This window comes from Cannabis sativa, chromosome 3 (assembly GCF_029168945.1).
Source record: "Cannabis sativa cultivar Pink pepper isolate KNU-18-1 chromosome 3, ASM2916894v1, whole genome shotgun sequence".
Lineage (NCBI taxonomy): Eukaryota > Viridiplantae > Streptophyta > Magnoliopsida > Rosales > Cannabaceae > Cannabis > Cannabis sativa.
This window is the reverse complement of record NC_083603.1, coordinates 40664629-40676257: the sequence shown is the minus strand read 5'-3', so window position 1 is coordinate 40676257 and position 11629 is coordinate 40664629. Positions and strand designations below refer to the sequence as shown.

Below are 11629 nucleotides of genomic sequence, written 5' to 3'. Positions count from 1 at the left end.
TTTTCCATAAAAGAAAAATCCAATCATTTTTATTGGTCATTTCTAACAAGAGTTTGTACTTTGTATGTAGTTAGTATTTTGGGATTTTGTAAGTGATGTGGTTACACATTATTGGTCAAACTAATTATCTCTAAAGATCTTTCCTTTGTTGTTTGCTGACCCAGAAACAACATCAAGACAAAAGCAGTACATATTGTCACAACAAAAAGTTCATATTTTTAAACCTGAATTTGACTCAAGCCTTGACATTTCTTTAGTCTTTTCACAACCATGGCTTTTCTCACCTCTTCTACACCACACCAATTGCCACTTTCAGCATAAACCATACTCAACAAGGTGTGATTAGCAGCACCATCTTCAGCCTCTGATTCAACAATCTGATGTGCTAACATCTCAGCTACTTCCATTCTTCCATGGAGTTTACAGTTTGATATCAAAGAAGTCCAAATTCTAGTACTTGCTTTCATTGGTATTGCTTTCAATACCTCACAAGCATCTTCAATCTTCCCTGATCGTCCAAGAAGATCGATGTAGCAAGCGTAGTGCTCCATTGTCAATCTTATTTCGTCGCTGTTTTTCATCAAACGGTGGAAGATTTCCCGTCCCTCTTCGACAAGGCCTGCGTGGTTGCAAGCAGATAAAACCGAAAGGAATGTTATTTCGTCTGTTTTCACTCCTGTTTCTTCCATCTCATGAAACAATTCGAGAGCTTGTTCGCCACCCCCGTGTAGTCCATATCCATCTATTAGTGTGCTCCATGAAATTGAGTCTTTCGTTGGCATCTCCACGAAAACTCGATGAGCAGCCTCAAGGCCACTGCACTTTGCATACATGTTTGTAAGAGCATTCCCTATCGAAATGTCAAGTGTTACTCCAGATTTTAAGGCATAGCCATGGATTAAACTAGCTAAGTCTAGTGAAGACAGAGAAGTGCAGGAAGAAATCACTGCCAATAGAGTTACTGAGTTTGGTTCAATCCCGTGTTCCTGCATTTGGTTGAAGAGCTTTATAGCTTTGGCTTCATGACCATGCTGCTTAGCATAGCTACCAATGATTAAACTCCACATTACAACATCTCTAACAGTTGATCTCTCAAAAATGAGTTGAGCAGCAGGGGATGATGCTTCTCTGCTCATACAATACATGTGCATAAGAGCTGCTGAGCAGTGAGGATCTGAATCAAATCCATGGCGAAAGGCGTGCCCATGAATCTCTTTCCCATATTTTAAGCAGCCTAAGTGAGCACAAACAGGTAGAATGGCTATCAACGTTACTCGGTTCGGTTTCATCCCTTCAACCTGCATTGCCCTGAGACAACACATTGCCATATCATAGTCACCATTGGCAACACAACCCGAAATCATAGAGGTCCAAGTAACTTCATTCTTCATAGCCATTCGATTAAAAACATGTAAAGCCATAGTAGAACAATGACACTTGAAATACAAATCAAGCAAAGCTGTTGACAAGAACACAGACTCCTCAATCTCATTAATCCTTCCATCAGTAACAACAACAGCATGAATTTCCCTTCCTAATCTCAACCGTTGCAACCGAGCACAAACCGATAAAACGCCTGCAAGTAACTCCGGCTTAGGTACAAAACCACACAAATACATTCTCTTGAGCATTTGCAAGGCATTAGAGGAATGCCCATTTTGTATAAAACAGTTAATAATTGAATTCCAAGAGATGGTATCTCTATAAGGCATTGTATCAAACACTTGGCGAGCTGCACAAAGATTAGAAGATTTTGCATACATTGAAATGAGTGAATTAGAAACCACCGAGTCTGAAACTGAACCTGACTTGATAGCAATGCAATGAAGCTGAAGAGGATCATAATGTGAGGCCTTAATGAGGGAAGGTAGAAGAAAGACATAATCAAAGTAAAGACAACATTTTTGTAAGTTAAAATGGTTATTAGAGTGATATAAAAAGTGGGTCATGATTTATTTATTCAGTCTGAGAAGCCAAGATGACAAGTGGGAAGAAAGGAACGAAACCCAGAAAAAGGCTTAGGAATTGGAGTTGGAATTGGTGTTTGTGGTGGTGGTGGCCATAGATAAGCTCTTCTTCCAGTTTTATGCAGAGCTTTGAGAATGTGTTTGGGATTATTATGGAAATAACCCAAAACTGTGATCTTGTTCAATCTTACATTTATGTCCACACACCTTACTCCTGTCCATTCAAAATTTCTCATTCTAATTCAACTCACAATGATATCATATCGTATGTATATATAAATATCACCATTGATGAGTATTAAACAATTAGATTTTGAGTACTAAAAAATTTAAATTTATCTTTTATTACACTAAATAAAAAATATGTTTATATAAGACATTTTTGAGTGAATTTCAATTTTTATTATCATTTTTTTTTTAATTTTGTTTTTATTTTTTTCTAACTTCAGTGTAAAAATAATTTTTTTTTCTAATTAAATATAAAAATTAAACATAAAAACTCGAATTTTTTTAATATTACTCATTTATGGATAATACCCATTAAAAATATACCTATATATATATCATAATTTATAGTCATAAAAAGTGGGAAATTTTGGTATTTCACCCTGAAAGTCTTATTTAGGTAGATCTTTATTTGTTTTAACATTCACAAAAGTTTTATAGCTTAATTTTTTATTTTTATAATTATGTACTACTTGAAATTTTTTAAAAAAATTAAAAATAATTTACAATACTGAAAATAAGTTTTAAACAGTTATTTATCACACGTATAAAAAAAAAAATAGTCGAGCGTGAAATAAAATATTAAAATCTTATTTTCGATATTATAAACTACTTAAAATTTTCTAAAATATACAAATAATCTTAAATAACTATAACGTATATACATATACATTCTTAAAGTTAATGGCTGTATATAGATTTTTGTATGCAACTATACCTATAATTAATAGCTACATAAGCAAGTTTTTTTATTAAAAAATAAGTAACTTGTAACCGAAATTAAAAGATATTAATTTGTAACGATTTTTATAGTTGTGTATCATTTGTGCATCAAAAAATTATTTGCATATTATTTAAAGAGAGAATGAGAGGATTAGATGTTACCTTTGATCTTGCAAAGGGCTTTGCGAACATCTTTCTCGCAAGCCTTGCAGTGTATATGCACCTTGAGCTCCACCACCTCTAACTCTACTACCATCATTAATAATAATACCAAACCAAACCACACACCATCAAAACACAAACATCTATATATATAAATGTATATTGACTTTACTTGACTCACAAACAACATCCAACCAATGACAATATTCATGAGTAGTTGCCTTGTGATGATGATGGAGTTGAGCATGCGTGCGTTTGTAAGTGTGGCCAACTATAAATAATTATGGAGTAATTTTTGGTATAAATACTTAAGTTTAATTTTTAGCGGCAATAATACCTAAGTTAGATTTTTAAAACTTTATAGGTACGTGACCGTTAAATGTTAAGTGTACGTGTCATTTTTTGTTGGTATATTTAAACTATTTATTTTTTTAAAAATAACTTGGACCAATTAGAGATTACCACGTAACAATTTATTTAACACTTAACAATCAGATACTTAAGGAAGTTCTAAAATTATAACTTAAGTATTATTACCGTAAAAAATTAAACTTAGGTATTTATTTACAATTGGGAGTTAAAGTTAAGTATTTATGCTGTAAATTACTCATAATTATATTTAATTAAAATAAAATTTGTTTACTTTAGAAATAATGATTCGTGTACTCAAAATATATATAGTAAAGTTTTATTTATTTTAATATTATGAGTTTCTTAAATCAATTATATTTATTTGAGATATTGGCGATAAAACTATTTGAATTTTATTTTTTTTAAGACTTAACCACATAAATTAAAAGTTTGATGGCAAAATCTATTGAACTTTCATTATGTTTGGCTCATTCTTACACTTCTGTCCAAAAATTTAAATTAAGTGCCACAGTGGTCTGTCCGCGAATACACAAATGTACATGTGTCAAATTTTTAGTAATCCCGTAATATTAATTATAAAAATATTATAAAAATAATTTAAAAATTATAAAAAATATTTTATTTTATTCTTTTCTTTTTTCCTTTCCTTTTTCTTTTTTCTTTTCTTTTTTCTCTTTTATTTTTCTTCATCTTCTGAAGTGAAAAAAAATAGTAAAACACTTAAAAAAAAACAAAGAATTTCAAAACCATAATTACCCCCAAACTTCATCTTCTCTACTCATCCAAACTAGTTAAGTAAGAACTTCATCTTCATCTTCTTCCTCAAAACCCCTAAGAAGAACTAAAACTAGTAGCAATCAGAACAATCACAACAACAATAAGCATGGGAAGAATAATCCCAATACACATCCACTTCCTACTCCCTCTTTGATACTCCTAAGCACTATTGAATTGCTTACTCCCATATTTAACAACCACCACCATTATCACCAACCACCACACTACCACCATCTTTCCATCCAAATTTTGTTTCTTAGTTACCCATTTTGACAAACCACAGTCTCATTTTCTTCATAACAAAACACTACCAACTAAAGGGAGAGAAAAAAGGACAAAATAAACAACACCTAATGGGGGTTTTGGTTTTGGGCAATTCAGGGAAATCAGAAGGTGGCCTTCATTTTGGCCAATCGCCACCAGAGGTGGCTCATTGGTGTCGAGTTGAGAGTCGCAAGGGCGAGAGAGATAGATCAAAGGGGAGGGAGAAGAGGGGGGATTAGGGTTGGGGTTTTTTTGATTGTGGGGTTCGGTTCCGTGGCCCGTTTGGCTTGGGTGGTTGGCCGGCGCTGTACACAAGAAAGAGAGAGAGATAAAAATCGGGAAAGAGAGTGTGTGAAGAGGGTGGATCAGGGTAGGGAATTTTTGGGTCGTGGGGTTCGGTTTTGTGGTCTGTTTGGCCTGGTGTGGTCGAAAAACCCCTGGGTGGCTGGCCAACACGCTACACACAAGAGAGGTAGAAAACAAAAGTGTGCTCTGTAAAGTTTATTTTCATATTTATTTTTTGATTTTATTTATGTTGGGTCTAAGTCTGGGGTCGAGTCCGAGTCCAGGTTAGGGGCCTAGTTCGGTGTCAAGGGTGGGGTTGGATTTGGATCCAGTCCAGGTCTAGTCGGAGTCCAAAATATTAATTAAAACAAATGTTTAAAAAAAAATTGAAAGTAACTTTATTTTTGTTTTTAAAATTTTAATTCTCAATTAAAAAATTGAAAAGTGAAAACAATTTTATAAAACATGATTTTGAAAAATATTTGCACTTTTCTAATTTTAAAAATATAAAATTGATTAAAAAAATATTACCAAACGCCATCTTAATGTATTGTAATTATTATTCTAATTGTATATCTTTATATATTAAAAGTCTCTATCTAACGTCATTTCTTGGTTTAACAGAATATTTTAAGAATATAAGAATATTCTGTTAAATTTAACAGAGATAATTAACTCTCCGTTAACATTTTGAAAAAAAAAATAATAAATTAAACACTTAAGTATAAATTAACCCATTCAATCGCAATATATTAAACCCTAAAATATAAATTACTATTCAATCGCTTAGATGGTCTTATACCTCTATCTATACTGCAATTCTTCATCTTTTTTTTTTTCTATGGTTTTTCACTGATTTCTACAAAGGTAATATTTAAGCACAATGTTTTTAAGTTTCCAAATATTCTATAATTGTTGTACAAGATTTTAGTTATGACTTTTCCTTTTTCCTATATATCTACATCTTCAATTGAGTGATACATATATAAATCTAAGTTCTGAATAGAAAGAGAATTATACATTAACAATTGAATTGTTTTTCTTTTAGATTGTTATTGGATTTTTTTCTTTTTGTTTCTTTTTAGCTAGAAAGAGACATTAAAATTTTATTGAATATATCTTGTGATATATAAATAGGAAAAGCTGATCATCAAGGTGAAATATGTATGCAGGCAGTCATGAATTTTTATACAAGTGTGAGTCCACTTATGTTGATGATCATCCACATGATAATTTTATTACTGAATAAAGCCTTGGTTCTTGATTCTACTACTCTGTCATTAATAATTACAATAAACTCTTTGGTGAATTTGAAGTATTGGTAAATTTTTCATCTTCTTTTCAATTGCGATTTCATTATTATAATTATTATTATTTTTTTTTTTGTTTTTTATGATTTTGGACTAGCAAAATGGGCTATATCGCAATAAACTCATCATTCAATTAGCCCTATAAAAAGGACATTTGGGTAACATATAAAACAATATTTTTCTCTTGGTTTATTTCTTTTGTACAAATAAAAGATTTATTTAAATGAATATATGCAGATGAAATCATTTAAGCAAAAAACTTGTAGATGTATCAATTAATATTCTTATTTAGCTATGATATGGTAGTGATGCACATGGAACAATTGAGATATCTCATTTTTTTTTTAAAAAAAACTATTTAAAAATAACAGATTTGTTCATATTGTATATTTTTTATTAAAAAATATTTTTAAATTTTGATATTTGGAGTAAGTTAAATTTTAAATATTATTTTAAATTAAATTTAAATTTTTTGATAGTTTAACTTGATGGGTATTGTCATTAATTATTAAAACAGATTTGCTCATGTTGTTTATTTTTTTATTAAAAATTATTTTCAAATTTTGATATTTGGAATTAGTTAAATTTTAAATATTATTTTAAATTAAATTTGAATATTTTTTATAATTTAACCTGATGGGCATGGTCATTAATTGCTGAAAAATTAATTTAGGACGAATAATAACTTTTTTTTTCTTTTCAAATTACTATTACAAAGTATAATAATAATTTTTGTCTTTATTCAAATCACTATTATGCTTTAAAATTTTAACAATTATCACTGTGTTGAACATTATTAATTTTAAAATTATAATTTTAAAAAATAACTAAAAACTAAAATAACACTAACATACGTGACTTGTCACGTAACTTTAATCTAGTATATATGATAATTAGTAATAAAGACTAATTTGTTTTAGTCGTTGTTGGTATTTTAATTTAGCTGTCGTTTGTCTTTGTTTAGTGTCGTTTAAGCTTTTAATAGTCAAAACGTAGGTTATTTACTGGATCCAAACGCTATCGTTTTAACTTTTAAGTATTTGTATAATCTTTTTGTAATGAAATGGGCATTAATTAATATTGAAATAAAATATTTTTCTATTCAATTTTTCTTGGATCTCTCTCTCTTTAATCCAATAGATCATCATATACATTAGTTATAAATAGACCCATAGTACATACCATTTAGGCCCACTCCAAACAATACCCCAAAAAAAAAGAGTTAACAACAAACAAAAAATATAACCAAAAAAAACCAACCAATTTAAGGTAGTGATACATTTGATAGCAATAAATTAATATAATCATAATCATAATCATATCAATAATTGTGAGAAAATAGGCGAATAGGAAGTCCTTTAGCTGGAATGGGCATGGGATCAACCACAATGTTCTCCTCAGGAAGAATCTTTTCCCACCTATAACGCTTCACCAAGTGATGCATGAACACTAAAATCTCAAGCCTAGCATACTCTTTCCCAGGGCACATCCTGGGCCCACCCCCGAATGGTACAAACGTGTAAGGGGCAGGCCCATTACCCTCGAACCGGCTAGGGTCAAACTTCTCCGGTTCAGGGAAGTAATCAGCATTCTTGTGTGTCGAGTTAGCACTCCAATAAAGCTTCCACCCTTTTGGAATAGTAAATCCATTGAAAACGAAATCGGTCATAGCTTCCCGAAAAGCCCCTTGAAGTGGCGGCGCAAGGCGCAACACTTCTTGAGCCACATTCCATGAGTACTTCATCTTTTGCAAGTCATCCCAATTCAACATTTCTCCTTCTTTCTTTGATTTTGCAATTTCCATTTGCTCTGTTCATTGATTATTATAATTAGCATCATAATCACGTCAAGTAATAATAACATATTTTTGTTTAATTTCACACGTAAAAATTAACACTACTTAATTTGTATGCATTAAATTAATAACTTACTATCTAAGTTTTAGTACTATGTGTCTACCCACCAACAAACTTATATACTTAACTTATAGATATAAAGAAAAGTATAATATAAATAAATCTTACAAATCACATATACCATATCCCATCCTAAATCAATGGGTCTTGAGAAAATAATAGTAATAATAATAATAACCTTTTTAGAAAACAAATTGGGCCATTTAAAAAATAATAATAGTATTATTATGATAAATAGTGATAAAAATCTTAACATGGTATCTTTTTTTTTGTTTTTTGTCTTTTTTTTTTCTGATAAAGGTATCTTTCTTTTACTTTTTCCTGAAAAAAAGTTTTCTGGCCGGCATAAGGCACACATAATTTTTTTATTTTTTTCCTAATAAATTAAATCACACTAAATATAATATTTCCTTAATTATTAAAATTATGATGCTAAGTCACATACAAATAAAATTTTCAAATTATTTATTAAATTAAAATGTACAAGCTTAATATTAAAATGCATCAATAAGAGTTGGCACCATTACACAAATTTCTCTTTTAATAAAAAAAACACTTTACGTGGTTTTATAAGAGAAATGCTAAAGGGTACCAATAGTGCTTAGCACCCTCCTATGTGATAATATCGCTATTAATCTAATTAAGTATCGGGTTTCATGTAATTTAATATAATAATTTTTAAGGAGTATCGCTAGCCATGACGCGACATGTATCGAAAGGTCTTGAAACCTGCGGTATGCGCTTATAACAATGCTCGTTTTATGATTATGATATTGATTGATTCACTACAAGACAGAGAATATATAATGAAATAATAAATAAATAAAAAGGTGTGAGAGTTTTATGTATTGATTACCTTCATAGACGGCATCATACACATGAGGAAGCTCAGCCAAATACTTAACGATAAAAGTACAGGCAGCACTGGCTGTGTCATGACCACCGATGAGTAAGCCAAGAATCTTATCAGCAATGTCTAACTCCGTCATGTAAACGCCGTCATCTGTGCACGTGTGAAGCATGTGAGACAATATGTCTTGTGAACGACTTGCTTTCCCTTCAACTAAGTCAACTTTCCTTTGTTTTATGATCTTAACAAGCTCTTTTCTTATGTATTTAGAGGCTTTGATAGCTCGGTGGAACGGGGTTCCCGGGAGATCGATTGGCATCGAGATGATTCCAGAAGCGAGGAGCTGGAATGGCTCCTCGAACTTCTTAATCTCATTAGGGTCGTCGAGACTGACGAAGACCCTGGCCGCTAGCCAGAAGGTGTATCTTTTGGCTAGCGGGAATGTAAGAATCTCCTTGTTGTTATCCCAATCTGTTGCGAAATGGCGTTGGGCTATGTTGTCCATTAGCCCAATGTAGCCACGGAGAGCCTCGGGTTTCATGAATTGAGGGAGGAGCTTTCGCATTTTCTTGGCTTCCTCCTGAGAGGAAGTCTGTTCTGAGGTAGGGAAGACTTTGTTGACTGAGCTCGGCCACCATGCAGTGACGAGCTTATTCTCATTTGAGAAAAGAAACTTGTTACAAGTCGAACCGCAGAAAACTGCAGCCGGCTCGCCCAATAAAGAGGTCTTGAAGATATCAGATGAGAATCTGGTCATCCGGTCAAAAATGAATTTCTCCGGATGACCTTTCCATCCTGTGGAGAGAAACTCTATAGTTTCTCCCAGTATCGGGTAACCAACTTTCCCCGGAGGTAAGTTGGTACCAACAAAGAGAGATTTGTGCTTGTAAAACAAAACAAAAAAGCCAAGAGATACCAATGTCATAAAGCCTAGTAATAGGGAGAGAAACAAGTGCTCCATAATTAAAAAACTTTGTTTAGTTAATACTTCACTTTCTTTCTCAATATACTCTTTCTTATTATAGTTCTTATATATATATATATATAGAGAGAGAGAGAGAGAGAGAGAGAGAGAGATGAGATGATTTGTAGTTAAATTGTGAACAAGGTTATATTTATAGGCAAAAGAAAAATAAGCAAGCTAAACAGCCATACATATAAGTCAACTTTAGAAGCCTCATCATCTCAACTTTCCATATATATATATATAAATATATATATGTATATTAATTATATTGACTTGTTTTAATTTGTAGTTATTCATGATTTGGCCAGCCAATTATATATATGTATTAATAGTCAATTAAGTTGGTAAGAGGAACAGTAATATATATTGCATATTAGCCTACCCTATATATTTTCTTTTCCCACATGCCACACATATATAAATTAATTATATATATTATTTGTAAATATATGAAATAATAAGATTATTATTAATGAATTAATGATATTCTCATTTGTTTATTTTGATATGCAAATCAAGGGATGAAGATCGATATCTTATAGTATCTCAACTTAATGCTCAAATTAAATTTGTTATTGAATCGATATATATACGTGTTTAATTAAACAAAATAATTTAATCAAATTAAGTGTATAATTTAAGTTTGAGTAATTAATGCTACTACTAAACAATATTTTTAAATTATTAATTACATCGAGATTCATATGGTTTAAAAAATTATTCACATTATATAATAGGGTAGTTATATTTGCACCCCATAAAATTATAAATACACCCCATTATTAAAAAAAATATAAACTTAAATAATTTTTAAAAATTATTCTTAATATTTTTTTAAATTTTTTTCCTCACATTATTTTATGTTAATTTTAATACTTATTTTGATTTCATTTTCATAATTTTTTCTAACTCATGTAAATATTTATTTATTTTTTTCTGAGAAAATTTCATATAATTTTTTATTTTAATTTTTTTGTCATAATTTTTAAAATATAATTTAATTTTTTTTTATAGGTATATTTTTTAAGAATATAAATTGAAAGAAAAAAGTTAAAAATACTTAGTACAATTAAAGATATAAATTTTATATAAAATAAAAATTATTAAAATGGGGTGTACTTAGGAATTTTTGGGGTGTAAATAAAATTTCCCTATATAATATTAGATAATAATATTTCAATAGAGATATTAAAAATAATTTTATGTAGTTATTTTTTAATAATGTGTTATTATTTTATTTTATGTCGATATTTATTATTATTTTTTATATAATTATTTATTAAAAATATTATCATTTTTTTTGTCATTTCTCTTTTTTTTTCTTCTTTCTCTCTCTAAAAGTTTTTAAAAGTCTCTCCTCAAAAAGTCCAAAATTGTAACAAAAACAATGGGCTTTGATATTTTTTTAAAAAGAAAAATAGAGGTTAAGATCCACTCAGAAATTTGATTTAATGACGAAATCAAAGAACAATTTAAAAAAAAGAAATTGTACATCTCTCTCCTCTTATATCATATTCATATATATCCACCAATTTTTTTCTTCTTTTTTGGATATAATAGTGTTATTAACAAATAATTATAAACAAAATATATAAATAAAAAAATAACATTAATTATTAACCTAAAATATTAAAAAAAATAACTCTACCCTTTTTAATACGTCAAAAAAAACCATTATCCTATAATATATGGGTGACTAATTTTCTTTCTTACACCAAAATATTTTGGTGTACATATTAATTAATTAATAATATAATATGATATGATGATGAGATTAATTGTGTTAATTAATTAATTAATACATATAAGTG

The 11629-nt window shown here is 29.8% G+C and overlaps 2 protein-coding genes across 3 annotated transcripts; both read right to left on the bottom strand.

Annotated features, from left to right (window-relative positions):
* Positions 1 to 3248, bottom strand: LOC115709253 (pentatricopeptide repeat-containing protein At4g31070, mitochondrial). 2 transcript variants are annotated; one of them, XM_061111884.1, is made up of 3 exons: positions 3078 to 3248; positions 1805 to 2181; positions 1 to 1576 (listed from the first exon to the last, which is right to left on the bottom strand). In XM_061111884.1, the coding sequence occupies exons 2-3, from the start codon at positions 1947 to 1949 to the stop codon at positions 219 to 221; spliced, it is 1503 nt and encodes a 500-aa protein (XP_060967867.1). In that variant the 5' UTR covers positions 1950 to 2181; positions 3078 to 3248; the 3' UTR covers positions 1 to 218. The 2 variants fall into 2 exon arrangements, with proteins under 2 accessions (XP_060967867.1, XP_030493168.2); XM_030637308.2 differs by having other exon boundaries at positions 1 to 2181.
* Positions 3249 to 7307: 4059 nt separating this feature from the next.
* LOC115709530 (beta-amyrin 28-monooxygenase) lies at positions 7308 to 9935 on the bottom strand. The gene is made up of 2 exons (XM_030637652.2): positions 8858 to 9935; positions 7308 to 7894 (listed from the first exon to the last, which is right to left on the bottom strand). The coding sequence occupies exons 1-2, from the start codon at positions 9810 to 9812 to the stop codon at positions 7407 to 7409; spliced, it is 1443 nt and encodes a 480-aa protein (XP_030493512.2). The 5' UTR covers positions 9813 to 9935; the 3' UTR covers positions 7308 to 7406.
* Positions 9936 to 11629: the final 1694 nt, after the last annotated feature.

Excerpts from the sequence above, each read along its gene's own strand:
- LOC115709253 (XM_030637308.2), bottom strand. The coding sequence starts at position 1,949 with ATGACCCACTTTTTATATCACTCTAATAACCATTTTAACTTACAAAAA.
- LOC115709530 (XM_030637652.2), bottom strand. The coding sequence starts at position 9,812 with ATGGAGCACTTGTTTCTCTCCCTATTACTAGGCTTTATGACATTGGTA. Across the intron at positions 7,895-8,857 it reads GTATGATGCCGTCTATGAAG|AGCAAATGGAAATTGCAAAA; the intron begins GTAATCAATACA and ends ATCAATGAACAG.